The 23,869-nt window shown below is 42.0% G+C and overlaps 1 protein-coding gene across 1 annotated transcript in view; it reads right to left on the minus strand.

Annotated features, from left to right (window-relative positions):
- ANKRD55 (ankyrin repeat domain 55) overlaps positions 1–23,040 on the minus strand; it is a 50,761-nt gene extending 27,721 nt beyond the window's left edge. Inside the window, exons 1-6 of the mRNA XM_055699663.1 lie at positions 22,672–23,040; positions 15,694–15,816; positions 13,054–13,184; positions 10,878–10,987; positions 8,230–8,290; positions 4,563–4,691 (exon numbers count right to left, since the gene is read on the minus strand). Coding sequence (XP_055555638.1) covers positions 4,563–4,691; positions 8,230–8,290; positions 10,878–10,987; positions 13,054–13,184; positions 15,694–15,816; positions 22,672–22,711 — 594 coding nt within the window. The 5' untranslated portion in view covers positions 22,712–23,040. The remainder of the gene's footprint in view (positions 1–4,562; positions 4,692–8,229; positions 8,291–10,877; positions 10,988–13,053; positions 13,185–15,693; positions 15,817–22,671) is intronic.
- Between the last annotated feature and the right edge of the window lie 829 nt (positions 23,041–23,869).

The raw sequence follows: 23,869 nt of genomic DNA on the forward strand, positions 1-23,869 counted from the left end.
ATATGCAAAAAGTGTGGTGCATGTACATTACTCATATTCTGGCATCCACTTGCGGAATTATGCATAGACTGTGTGCCGGGAAGAGGTCTGGCAATTATCCTGTACTTACCTACAGATTTTGCCTGAGACAAATTCCTACTAAGCTCAGTGGGAGTTCTGCAATTGATTTCCTTGGAAATTTGATTGGCATGCATAATTTTACATTGTCAGTGGCATGTTCATACTTGAAGGACTTACTGTTTAACAGTCAGTTATTTCAGGTAAAGGCGTTATTTCAGGCGAAGGAAAACTAGCAGTTTTTCTGATGATCTGGTTGTACTGGTGAGTTTGTATATCAGTACTGCTGTACCATGTACAAGTCACAAAAGGGGCTTTGGCTTATGAACTGACATAAATGAAAGTGTAGAAATAGGTTACAGTTATACAAAAAACTAAGTAGCACTAGGGAACATCCCTGAGCATCGGAAGTTGGTTGTCTGTACCACAAAATTTTTCAGATCATCCTTGACATTGTTTTGGCTTGGGTCAAATAACACTTTGCCCACCAGTTCCTGGACATAGTTCAGGAGCTAGCATGGGCCACAGACTATTCCCAGTAAGTGGTCTTCATATGACCATCCTGTTTTAGAGCATAAAGGGAGTTTAGCAGTAGGGACACAGGCTGTCCTGTGATAGTTGGCTAGTGCCAGAGCCAAGACTCAAGCACATTTAGTTTACTATTGCAGACTTCGTCACAAATGTTTAGTGTACTTTTTGGAAAAAGCTTCTGATGGTATCGGAGCAAGTTTATTTCCTACTCAAAACTATTTGCAAACTCTTTTCCTCCTTGTTTTGCAACTTGACAGCTCACTCTGTAGAGCCCTGCTGCTATGCAGAGGGTCCAGCCTCCATGAGCAACAGCTGTACCTCTGCTGGAATGACAATATTTACACAAGAAACAGATTTCTTAAGGGTATGCTCAAAATATGCAGATGAAATCTGTTTTTCATTTGTTTGCCTGACAGGCAAAATTGTCTTTAAAGTTTAGTAACATGAAAAAAAGAAATCACTACTTTTTAGCTGTCTCTAGAAAACTGCATAGAACAAGGAAAAATGAGGTACAATTTCGCAGTGAAACAAGTCTGCCTGAAACCAACCAGACTGCAAACAATGCTAGCAAATGCACCTTTTCTGGCCTAATGCAACAACAAACATGTCTGCCATGGAGAAACACCAAGTTTTCAGAAGCCTTTGGAAGTCTCTCTGAGTTCTTCCACCACAGGCAACCCACAGTAAAAAAAAAAAAATGGTGCTAGGCAGAGAGAAGGAGCGCAGTGATCTCTCAGGAGAAACCCTGGCCCTGAGCCACTGCTGCCTTCCCTGGCTCCTTCCTTTGCCTTGGGTGGGTGGCCACTCTGTCCTTGAGATGCCCTGCAGCAACAGAGAGATTTCTTTCCTAGAGATCCTGAAACTTAAGCATGCTCTCACCTTCCAAGTAATTACAGAGAGGCTGCTGTGCTTGCTTAGCCAAACATAAATGGATAATTGCCTATGCTTTTCTTTTACAACGTGTTTAAGATATTAAGATACAGGTATTTCACTCTGCTTGCAGGAAATGGGGGAATGAAATAATTGCATTGTTGCTATGGAGCAAATATGCAGGCTTGTAATTTTTTAAAGCTTTGCACTCCAAATCAACATACAAAAAAGCCATAAGCGCAGATCCATGTGGCAAAATATTATTTTTAATGGTTTCTTTTTAGTTGCCTTCTTTTTATCCCTAGAGGTCTGCATTTCTTCACTTTAGAAGAAATCTTTGTTTGATTAATTTTTTATTCTTTAAATGAAAGCTGGTATTTTACATAACCATATGACTTTGGGAGCCAGAGTTTTAAGAAAGATACAAAGAAACTTCTGGTAAAAATCATTACAACTGGTAAGGCAATGCAGGAGGACTCCAAATCTTCCCAGGCTATTCCCAAGGTACTAATACTACTATGATATGATAGTATGTAAGTATGATAGTGTATACTGTACAGTACATACTATATTTTACTAGGATTTTAACGATACCATTATTTAGAAGTATTAGAATGACTTTATACTTTGTTCCAGTATCAGGTAACAGTTTTTTGTTACAAAGATGTGTTTCCTTTTCTTTACAGCAATTACTGCTGGCTGCAATGAAAGAAGAGAAATACCTCCTGAGGCACTTTTAATATAGTCCTGTCTGCACCAGCTCTTAAAAATACTGCATGTGTAAAAAATGTGACACGAGATATTCTCACTTCAAACCAGAATGATCTGTGGTTTTGACACCAATGTAACACATTTGCGCTGAAGGCATGAACTCAAGTGGCAGGAGGTTTGAGCTTTACAGTCGATCAGAGCTTGGTGCAGGCAAGGTCTGTTGAGTTACATAGCTGGGACTCCACAGCCACCATTTGTGTGATGGGAGATCAAGTGCCAAAGTTGCACTCAGAAACAGTAAGCATGGAACAATCATTCCATATGAAACATGCCTGAGAATTTGGTTTCAAATGGTGGGCAATGGTTTGTAAGTGGTCCTGCTCTGTTTCAGCGCAGTGTGCACAAACTCTTTCCTGCAAAGTTTCCTTCTGAAACTTTCTGTGCAGTGCCTGGTCTTCCCCTTGCTGCATTTTTTATAAATGAAATTAAACACAGGGCCCTATTCAGCTGAAAACAACCCCTGCAGCTGGTACTGTCTGAGCTCTGTGAGTCTCTTGTTCTCTGAGGATATTAATACAATTCTTAAAGGAAAAAATATCCCCTCTCCAGCAGCCACAGAGAAGGCTGTTAGACATAATGATGATCCCACCCAGAAGAGCTGTTGTTCTGCTCTCTGTCATAGCAAAGAAAGTCATGTTTGCCCACAGTATCTATTTCTCTTTCCTGAGCCTAACAGGGTGGCAGAAAATGAGTAAGAGAATTACTAACAGATCTGTTGCATGCTCTTGTATTTCAGATACACTTTCTGGACCTAGAATATGGAGAAGTATGTGGATGGAAGAAGCAATTTATAAGGTTTCATAGTAGAAAACTCTCAAGGAAAAAAAAAAAAAGGGAGGGTCATTCTGCACATTTCCTCTGATTTTTGGGAGCACCTTAAAGGAACAAAGAAGAGGGATTTGTGATTTAGTGCCACCAGAGCCCAGCTGAGTTTTGTGCATTTTTAATTTCCCCCTTTCTCAAGGTTGTTCCGCATGTTTGTGAGAAAAAGGGGCCGTGGGAGTTAATGGTGAAATTAAACAATAAAATTTACAAAATACAGAATCAGGGAAAGATTAAGGTATGAGGGGGAGCTCTGGGGGTCACGATATGAAGGGGATTCCCTTTTGTCTTTCTGTTCGAGAGACAGCTTGTTCCCCAAGCTATGATGCAGACTTCTGCCTGGCCTGCAGGAGCTTGCCTGAGTTTCAGAAATTTCCCACTGAAAGCAGCCTGCACTGGGGTAAGCCTAGTAAAAAGGCACAACAGTTTTAAAGTAGATACCTTTAGGCCCCCTAAGGCAAAACAGCAAAGGATGTAGCCCAATTTCTAACTGATTAGGATTAAAGAGGAATAAAACTGTTGTTGAAATATTAGCAGTTGCAGAGGCCAAAATACACCTTTACTTCAGGAAAACTAAAATTGAGCCTATTGTATGTGAACCATCTGTGGGAGGCTGTGGTTGGAAGAAAAGAGATTATTTGTCCTAGGTGTCCTTACTCATTTACAAATACAGTATGTGGCAGTTCAGAGCTTTTAAATTTCTTTGCTGACAGATTTTTTAAGATGAGTGAACTTAGACCAAAAGGTGAAGATGCAAATACTTAGTCATTGTAGGAAAATGTTACTGGATTTTCATACAAGTTCTATTTCTGCCTATCTGTTGTGCAGGTGTTTTGAACATTGATACTGGAACTTGCTATGGCAAGTGAGCAAGTTATAATTTCATCTGGGATGTTTTCTGCAGTAAATTTTAGGCGTAACTTAGTAAATTATACTAAATTTTAGACCACTTACTACCAATTGCATAATACAGTGTTTAATGCCACTTTAAATCTGGGTGTTTTCCTTCTCTAATGATGGCCTGAGTAATTTTTAGCAATGTGATTTTTTTTTTTTCTGCATAGGAGATAGGAACATACAGCTGAGCAGGAAATGTGTTTGGCTCCTTCTCTTCACTAATCGCCAGAGAAGTAAGGCCTCAATGCTTCATCTAATTATTCCACAACTATAGCTGTTTAAATATGTTTTTACTTGTGTTTATATTATTTTATTCCCAAAGGCCTTTGGCAAGACTATTTAAGCTGCTGATTTTTGCAACCCTGATTCAGTGAAAAAATTTAAGTATGAGTTCAACATGAAGCATATACATAGTCCCAGTGAGATAAATGGTAAGTTTGTTTAGGGCGACAGCACTGAGTTTATATTAAGTACGCCTTGCTCTACAAAGATACTAGATCGTTGATCCATGTCCACTGGCAAAATGCTGGGGCTGTTGGCAGGCATTCCTAACATCTGTTTTCCTCATTTCACAGCCAAAACAATTGCCTGTTGAAACCATGGCTGTGGCTCACCTGTACTGCCCAGTGCAGAGCTGTTTTGAAGTCTTTGTCCACCAGAGTCAGGTCTGCTCCCTTGTGCAGCAGAGTCTGTGTGTGCTGGGGCCTGTTGTGGAAAGCAGCCCAGTGGAGTGAAGTCATTCCCTGAAAGCCACAAACCCAGAGAGCAAATAATTGTCACTCACAGGAGCATCCTTCAAGTCTCTGTAGATAACCTAGACAGTTCTAAAACCATTTGGGACTGACAGGTTCTTCCCTATCTTGATTTGGAATAATTAGTAACAGCTTCTGAATTAGTGGATAAGGGGGAACCAAACAACTTTTTGAGTTACTACAGAAAATGGATACAAATACAAACACTTCTTTTGTACGTGACTATAGCGTATTATAAATAATGCGTGGTTAGGGTCACTGTGGCTTGGGGATGGTTCCTCTCTGCTCAGTTTGGATCCTGTGAGAAAAGCCTGGTTTAGACAGGTTCTTTGACATGACACAGTGTGATGTTTATTTTAGGTCTTGTCTTTGATCCAAAATAAATACTATAAGCTAGTATTCTAGCTGGCACTAATCAGCAAGCTAAGTTACTGGCTCAGTGATCTCAATAAAAAAGTCACAATATAAACATCTCATATTGACCGTTTAGGGAGAAAACAAAGCAAATGGTAAGCTATTGACCTGTATTTTCATTTCCATCTTAGCTGTGTTCAGTCAGTCTTGGTAGATCAGAGAATTAATGGCCTCTATTTGCACTTTCTTCAGCATTGTTATACACACCTGTATTTTACTCTACATCCATAATATTAAAGATTTTCTGTATAAAGTTACTCATTCAATGTGTTTCTTAAAAATTGGTAGTGTTGTTCAGGTGTGGTAACAGTTTACTTTGGCAGGCGTTACTACCTCTTATCAGGGAAAATGCATTTCAAGAGTCTTTCCTGGTTTCCAAAATGATAAAAAGCAAAAATTGTGGAGTGGAAAAGAAATTAAAACTTGACAAAAACACCATAAATCCAATTAGCAACAACTCAGATACATGAGCTATAAAACATTGATGCAAACAGCTTATCAATGCATTAATACTGGATGTTGTTAGCAGTGATCTTCCATCTAGAAGTCTGAATGCCCTAACATGAATTTCTGTCACTCATCATGTATCTTATAAGGCTTTTCACATCCCCAGGTGGCTTAAGCACAGGTGATGGCAAAACAGAGCAGCTGAACAAGCAGTTTTGGTTTTAGTTAGGATTTGCAAAGCTTAATCATGGGAGTTTTGGCTTTCTAAAACCAAAAATGAGGGTAAAATCCTGCCTTAACTGAAATTAATGGGAGCTCTGCCATTGACAGCGGTGGACCAAGGTTTTGGCACAAAGGACTTGATACTGTTAATGAACACTCAGTATCTGTGAGTGCTGTGAAGTGATGCTTCAGTGAAGTGATTTCCACCTGGCAAATGGGTCCTCATCTCTAGTCCTGAAAAGCAGGAAAAATCACTGAAAGAAGAGCTACAGTGTACCAGGCTAGCTTTCCATCATCTACTCTCAGTCTGTTGATATGGACAAAAAAATCCTTGAAGAACAATTTTCTCTCTTTCTACTCTGGTAACCAGCAAAGTCAGCTGTAATATAAGAGTGTGGAAACGGTAGGTAGAGATCAAAGATATCTCTAGCACAGGGATGCAGCTCAGAGAGATCAGTAGCAGATGCTTAGTGAGAAAACAAGAAACAAAGCTTGATGATATACAGTCACCTAACATTTGGTAATCAGATCAAAGACTTCCTATGACATCCAGAGCTCCACTGGATAATGATGCACTTTCTGAAAAAGTAATTGTTTAAATTTCTGTAGGTGTCCCCATCATTTTAGATGTAAAAGCCAGTTAATAATAATTCTCTTTTCATCTTCTCCATGCAATTTATTATGTGATGGACTTGTATTACATCATCTCTCTGACATAGTTGCCTAGCTGAAAGTCCTACTGTAATAAGTTTGTTCTAGTTGTTAGTCTGCCCATGAAAGGAAGCTACTCTCTAACTATTGCCATCTTGGTAGTCCTTTTCTGTTCCTTTTCTTGTATATCCTTTTTCAGATTACTCTTACAGCCAGCATTCAAGATGCGGGTGCACCAAGGATTCAGAGTATAAGGCTGCTGTTTTGTTCTTTATTTCTTTTCTAGTAATTCATACATTCCACATGTCCTGTTTGAGCACCCAACTGAGCAAAGAGCATTTAGCTGGTTGTAATGGCAGCTCACACGTGCAGGCCTGCTGCAGTGGGCAATGACTGTGTAGCTTGCACCCATCTGATTTGTGCATGGTGATACTGTCTTTGAGTGGCATCTGTAGATAGAGTCCTGTTTGTGAGAGGAAGCATGAGGGTGATACCGGAACTGTCAAAGCTGAAGATCCAGCAGAAGATAATATTAAAGGTGAAACTGTCAAACAATTGCACATGTATGAAAAATAAGGAGCAATAGGGGATGTAAAAGGAGAAAAAACAAGAAATGATTGTGAGACATATAGTGTGACACTTTTCTTGCCTGGCTTCGAGGCTTTTTCAGGGAATGTTTCTTCACGTTGTTATCTTACAGGCTTCATAAGTAAACCCACAGAAAGCCACTGTTGTGGAAACTATGAAACCTCCAGATGTATTTCTTACTGTTTACGTGTGCATGCATTCATTGGGGTGTTTTTCTCAAGTGTAAGATGGGAAAACTGAAGTGTTTTAGTTATGCCAAGAGAACAGCTCTATTAGCTGCAATCATTTCTGAGGATCCACATTTTCCAGAGAACATGAATATTCAGGCATTAGTACTTACACTTGAACAAATATCTTCTCAGTGCCAAATGACAGAGATGGACTAAAAGTTCCAAATTGCATGTAGCAATGCATTACAGCAAAACATTACAGCTTGAAATTTTGATCCGTGGTTCCATGCAATTCATCAGCAACATAATTATACACCAAGACAAAGCATACATCTGTTTTAGGCTGTTGTGAGCAGGGTCTGCAAACCATCCAGTGGATAAGGAAGGTTCATGGGAAGAAGGAAAATTAACAACCCTGTGGCGATTCTGGCACCATGGAGAAGAGATGCATCCTTGAGCAATTGTTAGAGTGAAAAGAAACATATGAAGAGACATGCAGAGTCTCTCTTGTGTCTTGGCTTCTCTATTTGGAGAAAAAAAACATTTGGGAAGTTAATACTCTCCTCTGTACACTATGTGTATATATATATATATATGCAGGGCACAATTCTTTAACAATCAGAGGACAGCATAAATTTGTGTAGCTTCATGGCTGTTTTGTGTAACACTCGTTTTCTGAATTTTTTCTTGAGAACAGTACTTTAATGATGGGATGGTTGGTAAAGGTGAAGATTTAGTCCGATGTCTAACTTTAGAAGAATCAAAAGCAATTAATGTCTTGGCAAGTGAGTTAAGAGACTGACTCAAAGTACTCCCTAGTTGGCAGCATATGGAGAAGGTTTATTAGCCTAAAGGTGCATCATGTATAGTATGAAAAATGAGATAATGCTTTTCAGATTTCAGCAAAAGTGTTACAGAAATTTTTGACTAGTGCATGGTCTCATCATAAAATTGATGAATTACAGTGGACTCTTTCTGAACAGCAAGACTTATATGCTTTCAGAGCCTGGGACTGTAAAATGCACAAGCTCACTCACCTCATTGTCCTGATGATTAATTTCACCAAGATTTGACTGCTGCAGAAGCACATTCAGAAGCCTGCAGAAGCAATGACATAATCAGTGTCGTGTACTCCTGACTAAACCTGAAAATCTGACATTTTTTGAGAAACATAACATGCAATTTCAAGACAATTCAGTATTAGTGATGGGCACAGGTCAGAATCTTAGGTCTGAGCTTTGTCGTACTAGAAAAGCAAACAGGACTTTATAGCTTACTGTAACAACAAAAGTTTAGTTCTGTGAATTAAAAGCATACCCACTAGGAAGAATTTTTGTGCTGATTGCCAGGCTAGAATCAGAGTGTGTAATACTATACATGTGTGCAGTTTTTGGTAGCTTAGCAATTCATTGTAATCCTATTTGATAAAGTTTTAAACAAACAGAAATGATAATGACCATTTTCTGAAAGGATTTTCCACTCTCCTTAGCTCTTGGACTAATGTGATGATGTGTACGTGTTTGTGTGTGTGTGTATGCATGCATGCATACTATATATCTACACACACACAAACCAATAGTATTCTAGAAGGCCTTGTATATAAAATACCAATAGCATTTTACAAGTGTCTGCTGCTATAGGGCCATTGTCATGGTATAAAGTACAGCAATGCTTTGGTTCATGTTTTTATAGAATATCAGACTACAAACACTCCCCTCTGGTGGAGGGAACAGTTACAATAAAATAGTTACATGAAATATTATTATTCAAGTGCAATAATATTTTTAACACTGCATGAATTTTGCTTTTCTTTTCTTTTTGGTATCCTATGAAGATGTTCCAAAATCACTATGGGTTTGGTGAAGATGGTTGTGTTTTATAGTAGGAAGCTAAGTGTTTGGATCATGTACACAGGTGGACCATGGAAATGAAAAGGACCATCCTGTCACAGGCTATAACAAAGCCAAATAACATAGATCCTAACATGGGTGTACAGTTCTTATGATTCTAGCAAAAGGAAAGATATATCCTCAGTGTACCCCTGGATAAGATCATAATGCAAATCTGTGGCTCATCTGAAGGTGTGAATTTGCTAGAAACATTCAAAACATGATTATTTAAAAGACGGGCTGTTTTGCAAGGAAATTAAAAGATGATGAAGTGTCAAGGAGGGGACTCTGATAAATATACATATAATGCACAGGTAAGTGTACACAACCATGTATTTATTCCCATGCATAGGAGACTGAATGAAAATCTTTTGCTGCTTTTCATCAGGACAATCTTCAACAACTTCCAGTATGTTTTCTGGATTGAACTGTGCTCAGGTGCGGGGATCAGGTCAAGCTGAGGATGTTGCACGACAAACTCATTCCTCCACCTGCTGCCCCCCGCCCCCAGTAATAAACAACTACATAATGTAAATTATTCAGAAGAAAGACATTTCCAGTGGTCGTTGTGCTGCCTCTAGCACACGGGGTTGTAGCAGCGGGCTGCCAGCTTTCAAACTTGGCTGAAAAAGCTTTTCATAGCTGGCCACTGCATATACCCTCTTGGCAATGACCGGGGTGAAAGAGCCTCCACCTCAGTGTTCAGGCATGTCTTCTGAGCATAGAGCAAACCCAGTGAGAAGAGAGGGAAAGGAACTGAGCAACTGGTAAGCTCCTGTGCAGAGCAAAGTTCTGCCCATATCCATGGAGAATGTGAAAAACGTTCAGGCAACCCTGTGTAATGCTGGTGAAATAGATTACTGTTTCCTTTCAAGTAGAGCACATGCAGTGTCGAACAAACATCGTCTTCCTTCTGTGGAGGTTTTGTTTAATGATAGTGACCCGTACTTTTGCAGAAACCTCAAGCTATTCTCTCCAAGTGATGCATGAAAAGCAATGATAATAAGGAAAATGAATAAAGCTGTTAAAAAAGGCTGGAGCGCAAAATCAGTGGAAACACACAAGAGGTCTGGTCTGGTCTGATACGCCAACAGCAGCAAAACCGTAGACTGAGTGATTAAGTTACATGAACATTTTGTATATCTCTAATATCTTCTTATCCCTCCAAGCACTGTTTACTTAGAGGTTTTTAAGTGAATTTATTCAGATGTACAAATCGAAATTTGTTGAACCTTCTTATTATCACAGACTGGAATGATACAAAGGGGATCTTTCTTAAGACTTCTTGTGAAGACACTCTGTAGTTGTTACTCCACCTTCAGTAAAAGTAGTTAAAAATGAGCCAGTACACCAAAACTCAGCTTCCCCTTTAAGCAGAGGCTCTCAAAGAAGTTGCCATGTGAAAAACTTCCCTCACATTTGCTGTGCTACTCAGAGGACAAGTCCAGAGAAGGAGCTTCTTGTATTTCTTGTGGGGAGGTGGAAGAAAGGTGATTAATTAGGGGAGACGGAGGTTTTCAACCTCTATTATAAGTTTTTTTCCCCCCTTCTGCTATTGTGATCTTAAAGCAGGCTCCTCACCTTGCTTGGCCATATATCTCTGTTACACAAGTGTTGTACAATGCTTTTCCTCCTCTCTACCTTTTTTTATGATAACCAGTAAACAAAGGAGGAGGTCACAAATGTAACTCACAGCTAACCTTCCTGACTGGGGCTCCCCTTTGGGCTCGGTACCTTGTGTTGGTGACTGTCTGTTGAGAATTGACCAACAAATACTGTTGGAGCCTGGGACATACCTCACATCAGGCTCTGCAGTAGCAGCGTGTAGTGGCAGCCTCCCATTTTTGTCAGGTATGTTCTGCTTAGCACCGTTTCTGAGCAGGCTGACACAGCCTTCCAGCCAGCCCTAAAAAAGAAATCAGAACATGTCAAAGACGAAAGTGAAATGCATCAGGCCAGATCTTTCCTGGTGGTCTGGCACCTGTGTACGCCTTTAACTGTTTCCGCAGTATGAGGAACTGGTTTTTTGTTTCCCCAATAGAGGTCTCTCAGCACTGACAGCAGTTCCCCTTTGGAGTCCAAGTTTCAGACTAGCACAGTCATTTATTTCTCTGATAAAGCGTTTTCTTTACATTGCATTTTGTTTTTTCTGCTGCTGTGGCAGGTACTGACAGAGTAAACAGCAGACAGTAAACAGCCAATCCCTGTATCACTAGCAAATGGTACACGTACTCCTGCATGTGGATTTAATTATACTAGGTTAAACTGAGAGCATGAGCACTTAATCTCATTTCCTTTATGAAATTTTAGCAGGGATGGCAAATCAATAGTAAAAAGCCTTAGAGTGTGGTTTTGCAAACATTGTTGCAGAAGTTTGAATTAAAAACGTCAGACTGAAAATGGCACCAAAAGAGATGGGATTAATCAGTTCTTGGACTAAAACCTTCTATTGATCACCTCAACAAAGAAGCAAGTAAACAATCTGGTTCTGACTGCATAAATCTTTCAGTGTATACTTAAGTCCCAGAGAAATTGAGCATGGGTTTAAGTGTTTTGTTCAAACCTCCATAGGCAATCAATAAAGACCATTCTCTCCTGTATGAGCTATGTTGGATCGCCTTTACCAGCATTTATAGGGAAAAGGTGTGCAATGATGGAATCAGAACATCTCTGGTGCAGCTCCTGGTGGAAGTGCAAGACCGCTGAATTCTGCATGCAATTCTCTGCTGAATTCAGGACAGACATCACAGCCAAATGCTCTCTAGACCCCTGATTATATCCTTCATAGAAATAGAAATGGAAACTTCGAAGCCTGGGTGGTTTAAATCTTTTCCAGTCATTTCTTTTTTTCCAAAAAATATTTTCTCCCCTCTGGGAAAAGAGGAAGGAAAAAAAGGAGCATGACACCAATTATGGGATTTTTTGAAAATAGCTGGCAGAGGAAATGTTTATTCTGAAGTAAGCAGGGCATGTTCCTTGCACTGAATGAGGCTGCCTGTTTTGCTGTTTTCTACACTTATTTTCTGGCTGAATGTTGCAAAGGTGAGTAGGAGCTTTGTTTTTGTCCTGAATTTGCAGGAAGAGACTATATGCAAGGGATATAGTTTAATTAGGCTGCCACGGTATCTGTTTAAATGAACTGGTGGTCATCCAGCCGTAACTCATACTATGCAGCATGGGTGAACATTTCTTCCTCCTTTCTGTCCAACTAATAATGGAAGCCCATTGTCAATGCCTCTGCCAGCTAACTTGGTCCCCAGCCTTTCTCTGAATCCTGAATTACCTCCAGCAAGGAGTAGAAGACTAAGGAGAAGAGGGTAATCCTTGTGTACTTCAGACAGAGAGCACTGCATCTCCCTTCCCAAACTTCTTAATGGGATATCTGCCCCTGCTGTCACTGGCATGTGGTTTGATTGGGGGATTGGATTGCTCACAGTCTGAAAGTCTGCACTGGCACCTGCAGCACTAAGTTCTTAACCTGGCCATCCAAGGTCCAGAACTGTAGTGAAAAAAAGGCAATGCTCTGGCTTATGTGGTGTGCAGGAAAACATGCCTGCTGACCACCAGAATTTGAGATAGGAATGCCCTCTCTGGAGCATAAATATCTGATCCTGTCAGTGGGAGTGAAGAAGTTCATCTGCACATTAAGAACAAAAGGGGACTTTTGAGCTCCCAGAAACAAGTGGCTTTCTTGAAATCACACAGAGGACGCTGGACCTAGTAAGATCCCCATACCATGCAATGATTTCACAAGTCAAAAGAGAAGGGACACTCTGAGAAGAGTCCTGATCCTTTTCTAATAATCATTGCTCCATTTGCATTACGGTAAAGTTTACCATTTCACTATTGTCTAGAACCAAATGTTTTGTACTTTTTTTCTTTCTGTAGTGTAAGCAGAAATCTTATTTGGTCTGCACATTTACTCCCTTCACTCCATGTATCTTTATATCCTTTGCCCTCATGTCTTGGTACCAGATAAGTTGCCAGAGATAAACTGGTACGTCCACAAGCATCTTGAGTATTAATATTGGCTCCCATCTTCAACAGAAGCTTCACTGTGTCAACCTGGCGTCCTGACACAGCATGCATCAAAGGTGTGCAACCTGGGGAAGAAAGTCAAACATTCTTTTACAATTTTTATTTTGTCAAAGCCATAAGAGAGAGATATTTTCTTATTTGCTAATGTTAGCACTGGCAAATTAACAAATCCTTTCTCTGACAACTGTCCAACAGTTGTATTCAGCTTTTTATAGGCAGGAAGTAACTGCTATGCCAGTTACTGACCACTGAATTTAAAAAGAGCATGACTTCATTAGCAAAAAAACCTTGCCTCATTAACTGTACTTCTGGAAGGAAAAGTGTTTTTCTGTTGACAAGCTCCCAGTATGAACTGTTGGCTTTGTACACCATTTTGGAGGCTGATATTCTTCAGTGTCTAGTAGCCTGGTGGTGCTTGGCTAATTTTCTCAAATCAACTTCATTCTGTCTCTGTATATTCAAAAGATTTATGAAATCAAGCTGTGTCCTGTGCAAAGGTGCATGTGTGTGACTTGATGCTTTATGTAGATTACTTATTTTAAAGACTGGATTTGCTCTAGAATATTCTCTGTTGTCATAACCACTTTAAAAAAATATTCTGCAAACAATTTATGTGCTGGAAAAAACCAGATATCTATATCCAAACCTAATACTAAACATAACGAAGGGTTATATCTTTTAATTGCTTGCTCTTCCTTCCATTCTGTTAGCTGCTGAATAACAGCAAGAGGTTCTCCTGCAGAATCTGACAAAGCAATTTAAAATGACTAAACTGGGAATAAACATGAATATTAGAAATAATAAGGCTACTAGAAACTTCAGACAACTGAAGAATATTTATTCTTACTGGATTCAATGAGACTGCTGAGCAAACACATACTACCCAACCTGAGATTGTGCAGGCTCTGCTATATGTGCAGGACATAAGCTGTTTGTTTTGTCTCACAAGACTGGTCTTTAGTTCCATTTGTATGTACAATCTAGTAAACAAGTTCATTCTGGAGCTGAAAGAGTCTGTCTCCACTCACTGCCCTTCATACCTAGTCCCTCTCCCAGTAAAATCTGGACGGAGAGCATTTTAGCTTGATTAAGCATTTTCCCTACTGACCAACAGACATTTTAAAGGTAACAGTTAGGATGTTTGCTTTCAAATGTAGGGAAAACTGGTAACTTTATGAAAACAGCTAAAGATAAGAATAGACAGCGTTCATATGGACCTTTTAAGAGAATCATAGAAGCATTTAGGTTGGAAAAGACCTTTAAGACCATAAAGTCCCACTGTTAACCCAGGACTGCCAAATCCAACAGCAAATCTTGTTCCTAAGCACCACATCTATACATTTTTTAAATACCTCCAGAGATGTGATTCCACCAGTTCCCTGGGCAGCCTGTTCCAATGCTTGACCACACTTTCGGTGAAGGAATTTTTCCTAATACCCAATCTAAACCTCCCCAGCACAACCTGAGGCTGTTTCCTCTTGCCCTATCTCTTGTTATCTGGGAGGAGAGACCTGCCCCCACCTGCCTACAATCTCCTTTCAGGTAGCTGTGGGGAGTGATGAGGTCTCCTCTGAGCCACCTCTTCTCCAGGCCAAACACCCCCAGTTCCCTCAGCCGCTCCTCATGAGACTTGTGCTCCAGACCCTTCACCAGCCCCACTGCCCGTCTCTGGACACGCTCCAGCACCTCAGTGTCCCTCTTGCAGTGAGGGGCCCAACACTGAACACAGGGTTCGAGGGGCGGCCTCACCAGTGCCCAGTGCAGGGGGACTTGGCCTAGTCCTGCTGGCCACACCGTTTCTGATACAAGCCAGGTGTCTTTGGCTTTCTTGGCCACCTGGCCACACACTGCTGGCTCAAGTTCAGCTGGCCACCAACCAGCACCCCCAGGCCCTTTATTGCCAGGTTGTGGTAAACTGCAACAAAAATACTTTTGAATAAACAGTCTTCCTTCAGAGAAGCTTCCAGAGATCTGTGGCTCTACTTCACTTGGGAAATAGATGTATATAAAAGCCAGCCAATGGACAGCGCTTCGTAAAACCATTAAATAGTAACCTGAACACAAAATCAAAAAGCCCAGAGTCTCACAGATGAAACAGATTATTTAGATCATTGCACATTGTATAACCAACACTTTGGCAAATAATTGCATGACAAAATCATTCAAACTGTGTCTGTACACATGCTTCTTAAGTGCAAAAGACTGGAAACCCTACTCTAGAAATGTGCAGAATGTATAGAATTTGGCTTTGATAAAAAATAGGGGGTTTCTTTCCCTGAAACGACAACAATTTCTTAGCATCTCCCTAAAGAAGAGAAAATAGATTCATGATAAAGTACTGTGATTATAGCAAAACAACTTATTTGTACCCATAGAAAAAAACCTTACAGTTACAGGGGGAAAGAAGTATCCAAACTGAGCATTTCCAGTGGATGTTCCAAAGAATAACTCACATTTCCTATATTCTGCTACTAAATATAAATTGCCGAATGTAAATATCAGGATAAAAAATGGAAAATCTAATTGCAAGCTGAATCAACTAATCCCCGGAGAACAGGCTTGGCCTTCATTTACCCTCACTGTCGCAGCACTCCAGGATGGAAGGATCTTCTCGAATCACTGCAGTTAGTGTGTTCACATCACCATTAGCTGCTGCTTGGTAAACCACAGTCAAGTCAACCTCTTCTGCTGCATCACCTACAGGTATGTCCATGAGTAAGCAGAGAGCAAGTACAAATGATTAACAGTGAAAATAATGACACTTATTTCACTGAGGTTTTATGACTATATAACTCAAGGTGGAATAAAATGTATCTAAACAGCACTGTTTTTTGTGTTAGTCATCTGAAACATTTTTCATCGTAACTTCTTCCAAAAACTGTCAAACATAGACACTGAGAGGATGTAAGGAAACTTCTGGAAAGTTTCACCTCTTATAAGAAATCATACTAACATTAATATAACATGACTTGAGAAACAACGAAGTAATAACTGAAATGGTTCATGATATTGCTGGCCACACTTTTAAGAGATAGGATGAAACCAGGACACAGGTGTTTTCAGTTTCAGTGTTATCCTTGCACCAGTCAGAAGACAGGTTTTTCACCTCCTTTCCCTGCAGTATCCAGGGGAATTCTCTTCTCAGGAGAGTGAACTTGTGGCAGCAATAACTTGTGTTAATGATTCCTGCAAAAAGGAAAGATGGACTATTGCTTGGAACCCAGGGGAGGTTTATTTTGTTTGGCAATTACAGTATGAGGTATTATTTAAAGAGATGCCTTGCAGGACCTGTTCCTGAACACTCCTCAGTTTTTTCTTTCTAGAGAAATCAATTTCATTATTCTGTCTTTTGTTTTTTTGTCTGTAACTTCCTTCCAGACTGGTCATCCCATGTTCCATATGCCTACACCTTCTTTGCCTTCAAGTGGACTATTAATTTGTTAACTCCAGGAGTCAAAGCAGTTGATCTTTTGGTGCAGGGTCAAATCTGATGTAATGGTCAAATGATGCAGATAAGTTTTGTTGGTCAGCCACAGTCTCATGTTTAATTTTTAAGAGTTTCTGATCTCTATTAACTCAAAAATAAGTATAGCTGCAGTGAGCTGCGCTGTTCATTGTGGCTGAGGGTTAGAGCTACAGAGTGCAGCATTTGTCCAGCTGCTGCACTACCTTGTTAGCAGAAGAATGTAAAACTGATGCCTAAATCACACTAGCGAGTTGATCAAAGGAAAGACGGATGAAGTGATGGTCACTGTCATGTCTTCTGGAGATAGCATAACTATGTAAGCTGTGCACAAAAAAGGGAGATGGTTTAAAGAGAATTTGAAAAGTTAGTAAAAAAAGAAAAGTAAAAAAAAGGTCTTTTTCATAACCAATGTATTATTATTAACACACTGAAACAAATCATATTTTAAACATTGTCATATATATTTTTGAGTGATACAAGATCTTTTACGATAATTTTAAAGTATTAGCCATGCTATGCACATTGTGACCAGATGTTGTCACAGATGAACCTGCATGAGCTCCACAGGGTTTACAGCCAGCGTAATTCCTCACATGTGATCTTCTCTCCCCAGGATGCAACTGTCACTCTCAGCTTCAAAACTTGGCTGCCATGGAAACGCAATCAGCTCTCACCCTGGGGAAGATTAGTCTGTCAAAGCTGGAGCTCCGGTTGTGCAATTGGGAAGACTAGAAAACTGATGTTAAATCTGCCTTCACCAGTGCACAGATTCCCTCTCCATCACTACTCAACTGAAAATAATTTATTTTCTTTCTTCCAGTCTTTTAAATTACACATTTGATAAAATTTGTGAATTAAAAATGTTAACTTGATTTTTATTTTATTGGGGAGTCTGTTGCTGAGGGAGCTGTTCATTTGCCTGAGAAGCTTTGACCTGTGTGCTTGGGAGATCAGGAGAGACCAAGAGGCATTGCTTCTGCAGAGTCATCATCAGTGACTAGCACATGAAAAAAGAAGTGACTTGACCACAGGGCTCATTAATCAGATTTCCTTATCGTGCCAGATCTGCAGGCTGCTCTCACAATCAGTAAAGTCAGCAAGGGCATGTTAATAACAAGCTCAGGTCTGAGCTAGTCCCTTACGCAAAGAGGGGTGTAATATGGGCTGGGTGGAAAGCAAGGAGACAAGCCAGTGGTTCCTTGCTTGTGTTGCTCCTCTTGGCCACTCCCTGCAGGCACACAGGAGGTGCCAGCCGTGAGCACCAACATAGCTCCTCTCACAACTGCATGCGGTGGTTACTATATGGGAATGGTACAGAGAAGATGCTGCTGGCACTGGGAAAGAAACTATTAGATGTACTGAGACAGACAGTGGACCAAGGGGGCTCTCACCTCCTTTTATGCATTACACATGTAAATTGTGTACTTTTTGCTGTTTACCTTACATGGAGGGCAGTATGGTGGGAAGGCAAGGACATGGATGCATGCCTGCACATGGGTCCCTGTCTCCCTCTGCCCTTTTTCATCTAACTAAAACCAAAACACGTTTTCTCCTGCACCTTTGCTTGTTCCAGGCTGAATCTGCTTTGCCCAGAGCAATTATCCTCCTGTATGAGAGGAAGCAAACCTCTGAATGAGTCAATGGGTGAATGAACAAAGAGGTTTTCCCCATGCCTGCTTTTGCAGAACACAAGCTCCACTCCTGTTAAGGGATGGCAGCACGAAGCCACATCAAGATTCACACTTCCCCACCCATGAGTCCTACTAGCTGTCAGTGCAAGGAGAGGCAGTTGGACTACACTGTCACCCTGCTGGCAAAGGAGACTGGGCCAGGAGGAACTGACACACACCCGTATTGTGCATCTGACATAAAGGAGACTGACATTAATTCCATATCTGTAGGGTGACATGATTTCAAGTGGGGTGTCTTTGACATGACCTGTGTAGCTTTGGGTGGGGTGTGAGGAAGAAGACAGTTGTGTGGTCTCCTGATGCTTCACATGACAGGGAGCAGGAAATGCCAGGAGGGCTTTGGATTGTCACAGCACTATCAAAACTAGCCGGCTGCAACAAGGTGTTAACTTCAGTAAGTAGTTCCTGCGCCTTGCCCTGGCACAGGCGCCAATCCCCCACAAGGTTTCAAAAGTTCATCTACCGTCCGTGATGTTTCTTCATCCTCTTCAGGCCAGCCCACCCTGCTCTTTGCCTCTGCTGCATCTGGAGTCTTCCTTCTCTGGGCTCCTCTTCCGGCCAGCCTCTCCTCATCTGGGGCCTCTCCTTGTCTCTCCTCCCTCTGCTTCTTCCAAGTCTCTCTTCATCCAGAACTCCTCTTCCATCCCCCTTAGAGCTATTTAACTACTTAGCAGGAACCAGCCACAGCTGCACATTATCCACATCAGCCGACCCACCGCCCCTGAAGCCAGCCCACTGCTGTATGTTATCAATGTTAATTAACCCAGCTTCATTCCTCTGTAATTCCTCTACATTGGATGTCATTTGTGCTGGATGGACTTTGCTCCAGGTGACATCTCCCACTTCATGTTCCTCCAGCTTACCCTGTCAAGGAATGAGGGGTCATGGGCACAAAGCTTGTAGGCCATTACTTTTTGCAGACGCCTTCCTGGGCAGAAGAGGAATGGTTTTCAGGGTGGGTGTTTTGCAGAGAGTGACAGTGACATACTGAACATTTGTGTCCCCCTCTGTAAGCCTACCCTGCTGGGGAGCTTGACTGTGGCTGAGGCATCAGCACCACGTGGGATATAGGGATTATGAACAGCCAAATGCCTGACCCTCCATTTTACATTTCATTTTGGAAAATTGCTGTGCTACTGGTAAGTCAGCTTCAGGAAGGCAGAAGGTCCAGCTAGGAGCCTGTGCATGGAGCACAGACAGGGAGAAACTACAGGCTTCCATGACAGTGGTGTAGAAAGGTCTGGAAGGATCTCAGTGAGCAAAGAAAAAATGGCATAAAGGGTTGTGACATCTTAATTTGTGCCTAAAATCCTCAGAATCAGAGTTAAAAGCCACTGTATCTGAAATGAGCTACAGTGTTTTAAAAGCATGTCATTTCTTCAAGACAAAGTAATTGTCTTTGGTTGGAAAAGGGAGTATATAATGAAACGTGCAGAATGATTATAGGATTCAGAGCGATGAAATAATACTGCTTGTGACATTAATTCTCCTCCAACTCTCCTATGAAGAATGCATGTTTTACGTGATTTTCTGTGTCAGCTGATGTGCTGCTTTATAAAGTGCCTGTTGAGATACACGTAAGTGCATGCTCCTGCACTGGATTTTTAAGGCCTAAATAGATTTGCTGCAGCTTAGTGTGTGTGATCTTGACAATGACTGATTCAGACCTTGCTAAAACACTAGGTCTTGAAAACTAAAGGCTGGATAACAGGATAATTTATGCTCATTGTAAAGAAGAAATATTTATGTATATAATTAACTCCCGTCTTTGCTATAGACCCTCTTGTCTCCACCAGTAGCCAAAGGCCTTATGTAATTTCCCACGGCTTGTTGGCAGGACACGTTACTGGGCAGTTTACTTGATTTCAGCTTGCCAAGGGTCAGTGGGCGGTGGATGAGTGCAGTTCTTGGAAATTGTAACTCACTCTCTAATATTATGGATTTATTGATTGCTTAACAAAGCGGTAATCCTTGTGTGTGTCTGGCTGTGAATGTACCAGTCCAGGCCTTTGTTTAGCTTCTCTGTTTAAATGGCAAAACATTTGAAGCCAGGTACTGCACACAATGTCACCAAGCAATATTAAGAAAGGTGAGGTTTCTGATGTTGGTTGGCTTCAAGTCCCATATTGCTGCTGCTGTTAATATTGATAAGTATTATAAAATATTAATAAGAAGTACTATAGGAAGTGTCACAAAGAGACAGTATTTCAAGCCTGAAATGCTGTTTTTTTTGATCTGTAGCTGGGATAGTTTTCTGATGTGTAGGGTGGAGAACAGGTTTCTAGGGAGGGTTGGACTGTTTTATTGGACCAACAGATATTGATCTGGTGTGCTTGAAAGCTAGTCTGTATTCCTCCGCTGTTATAAATTGCTCCAATGGAAGATATTCCCTTTCTCCCTGCTACAAAAATTATGCCTGCTTAAATCATTAATATGCCAAGACATTAACAAGCTATTTAGATGAAATCCACTGTACACAGTAAATTTTGAACAGAGCTTTTTGCATGATAACCAATGAGTTTACTGTCCCATTACTGTGTGTTGTCTGCTCCTACTCCCCATCCACCTACCACGCAGCTACCAGGGAAGGCAAACAGTAAGCCACAAATCATCTAATGAGCCAGCATCCCTGCAGTGGTGGTGGAGGGGCAAACTTATCTGGAGGGGACCGTCTTGCTGGGGAGATGCTCTGAGTGTGACATGGGGCCAGAGATGCTGCTGCATGGGAATAAGGGTGGGCCAGTGTGTAAAGTGACCTGGCAGGATAAGTTTCTGCAGGTCAGGAGCTAGGGGAGGTGCAGGCACATGTTGCCTCCCAACTCTTTTACTTCTACACAGGTAAGGTGGTTTAGGTCAGTGGTCTTCTGCATTGCTATCTGCCCCCTTATCCATCTTGTAGACTTGACTTCTCCTTCCCCAGACCTGGTCATATTCCAGCCTCGCTCCTGGCACTACTCCCCTTGGCTCCCTGGCAGCCATCCCCATGGCACTGAGTGTGCAGTGTTTCCCCACTCCGTCCCCAGTCTGAGCACTGCTGGGATGGCGTGTGGCACAGAGCGTAGTTGTAGTGCCTGCAGAAGGAGAGCTCAAGACGGCTGTTTGGAGTTGCAGAAGCTCAGTCAGCCCCACACTTCTGTCCTGTTGTGGAAAACGCTCCTTACATCATTCACACATCACCTAGGGGCACCTGTCTCTATTCCTGCAGTACAGATCCCCCTTCACCTGTTGCACTTCCTTGCTGGTAGTATTTTTTTGTCTCTTGTGAATCAGTTTTGCTTGATGGCATCCCACTCCTCCCCTCTACTCAGGGTGGGGTCCCAGGTGGGCTGTTGGTGACCAGTACTCTCAAGACTTGCTTCAGGCTTTGGGTGCTACTGTGGCCGTGAGTCCACTGCTTTACATGGAGTGCATTTACTTTGGGTTCACCAAAGAAGCACAGGCAAGCACAAAACTACAACCTGTGAGACCCGACCACCCAAAAGTCACTGCAGCCTCTGTCTTCCTCCTGTCCTCCATCTTCTTTCAACAGTCAGCACTTTCACTGTGGGGCCAGCACAGCCATGTCAGCTTGGACACTATGCAGGTGTGCCCTGGAAACTGTGGCCACTGCACACAAATTATTTGGCAATCTGACTTAAAGAGAAATTTATTGCAATGCAGATGATCAAACAATGACAGTGTCCTGCTTTGGGAACATGAAAGGATTGCCACTACATTCCTGATCGTGGATTAAGTTGTAAGACATAGAAGCTTGTATTGACAGATAAAGACATGAAATTCAATTTCACTTAAAAACAGACATCAAAGAGACATTTGTATTTCCATAGCAACCTTACCATGTAGGAAATCTTCATTTTGGGGCTTTTAAAGATATTTAAATTCACCATTATGACAACACTTAGCTATACAGCTAAGATATGCTGAAGCAAAGTCAATCACTTGTCAGCATCTAGTCCTTTTAATGTGTACAGATTAGCAGACAGGAAAATAATCTTTTCTTAAATTTTTACTCCATTTTAAGCTTCTCTGTTTGCTAATATTGCAATTTTTTATATATATCCCTGAGGACCAATATATAAACAATAAATATACTTGTACATCTGTCACTGCTAAGAACAGTCAGATCCTGTTGCTATTCTGCTGAAAAAAATTATTTTTAAAAAACTCTGTAGCACTAGGCTGAAATATCCATGTCTAAAACTGATGGAAGGAATTCCTTCATGTGTACAAAAACGTCTATGTGACCTGTTTGGTCGTGTCCCCCCCCCCCCCCAAAAAAAAAAAAAAAAAAAACAACCAAAACCGTCTTATTTATTCTGTCAAGTAATCGTAGTACATCTGTGTGGGAGACATGGGAGGACCAGAAGATTTTCAAATTAGTAGCAGGTGACTTACCTTTATGCTGATCAAACACGGATGAGGAACTGAAATCCATCGTGGTCTATCTCATATTTTACAACCAGACCAGACAAATGCCATCTCCAGGGTTTTCAGGGAGGAAGCCCATATGTAACAGTAAACGATGCAACAACAGCAGTCGCCAATCTTCTTGTCAGAGATTTAAACTCACCGCACAGCTGCAGGCGAGGACATTATCGCTAGCCTGATGGGAACGGTGTATTCCCTTTTGTTATGGACCCTCTTAAAATGACATCCCTGGGAGCTTAACCGAGCCTCTGGAAAATGTCTCGTCCCCAGCGAGCGAAGCCGCCGCCGCAGCGCACCCGCCTCAGCCGCCCGGCGCCGCCCGCGGGCCGGCAGCGCATGTGCGAGCTGCGGGCGCAGGCTGCGGGGGAACCGGCTCCTGCTGTCAGCCCCGCACGGAGAACACACATCAGCAAGCCCTTTGTGCCTTGGTTTAGTGCTGCCCAGTCACAGTTAGCTGCAGCACGGTGTTGAACGAAGGCGCAGTCACGGAGGGCAGGCTGCCGTGGCTGGAGCGCATCGCGACCGCCCCAGCAGCGCAGCGCGGCAGGTGCAGCAGCTCGCGGTGGACGCTCCGAACCCCGCGTCTGCACAGCCGGCGGCGGACCCAGGTCTTCATGCTAAGTTTTTGCCCGGGCCTCTGCCTCCCGAAGTTGGGGAAACAGGCTCCGTACTGAAAGGGGAGGGGACCCCCGTGAGCTTTGCTTTTAGATAGGTTGTGTCTATGGAGGGAATAATAAATGGACTGACTTGGAATTTTACCTGGATCACGAGCAGTGCCTAGGGGCTGGTGGGCTGGAGGGATATGACAAGTTTACTTAGCTCTGGTGTGCTGGAAGAGACACATCACTACTGCTGAATAAGGTGAGCTAAGAATTAAAAATCAGGAAAACAAGACACTTTTTTTCTGAAAAGTGCAGACAGGACCTACGCTAAAGCTATGCCTAAAGTTGGTCAGCCTAAACATCCCCTAGACCAGGGGTCCTCAAACTAGGGCCTGTGGGCCAGATACAGCCCCCCAGGGTCCTCAATCCGCCCCCGGTATTTACAGACACCCCCCCGCTCCCCCCCTGCCGGGGGCTGGGGGGGGAACCAAGCAGCCGCAGATGACTGCCTGCCACTTCATCTGCACGCCGGCCCCCTGGTTAAAAAGTTTGAGGACCCCTGC

Source organism: Falco cherrug, chromosome Z, assembly GCF_023634085.1.
Source record: "Falco cherrug isolate bFalChe1 chromosome Z, bFalChe1.pri, whole genome shotgun sequence".
NCBI lineage: Eukaryota > Metazoa > Chordata > Aves > Falconiformes > Falconidae > Falco > Falco cherrug.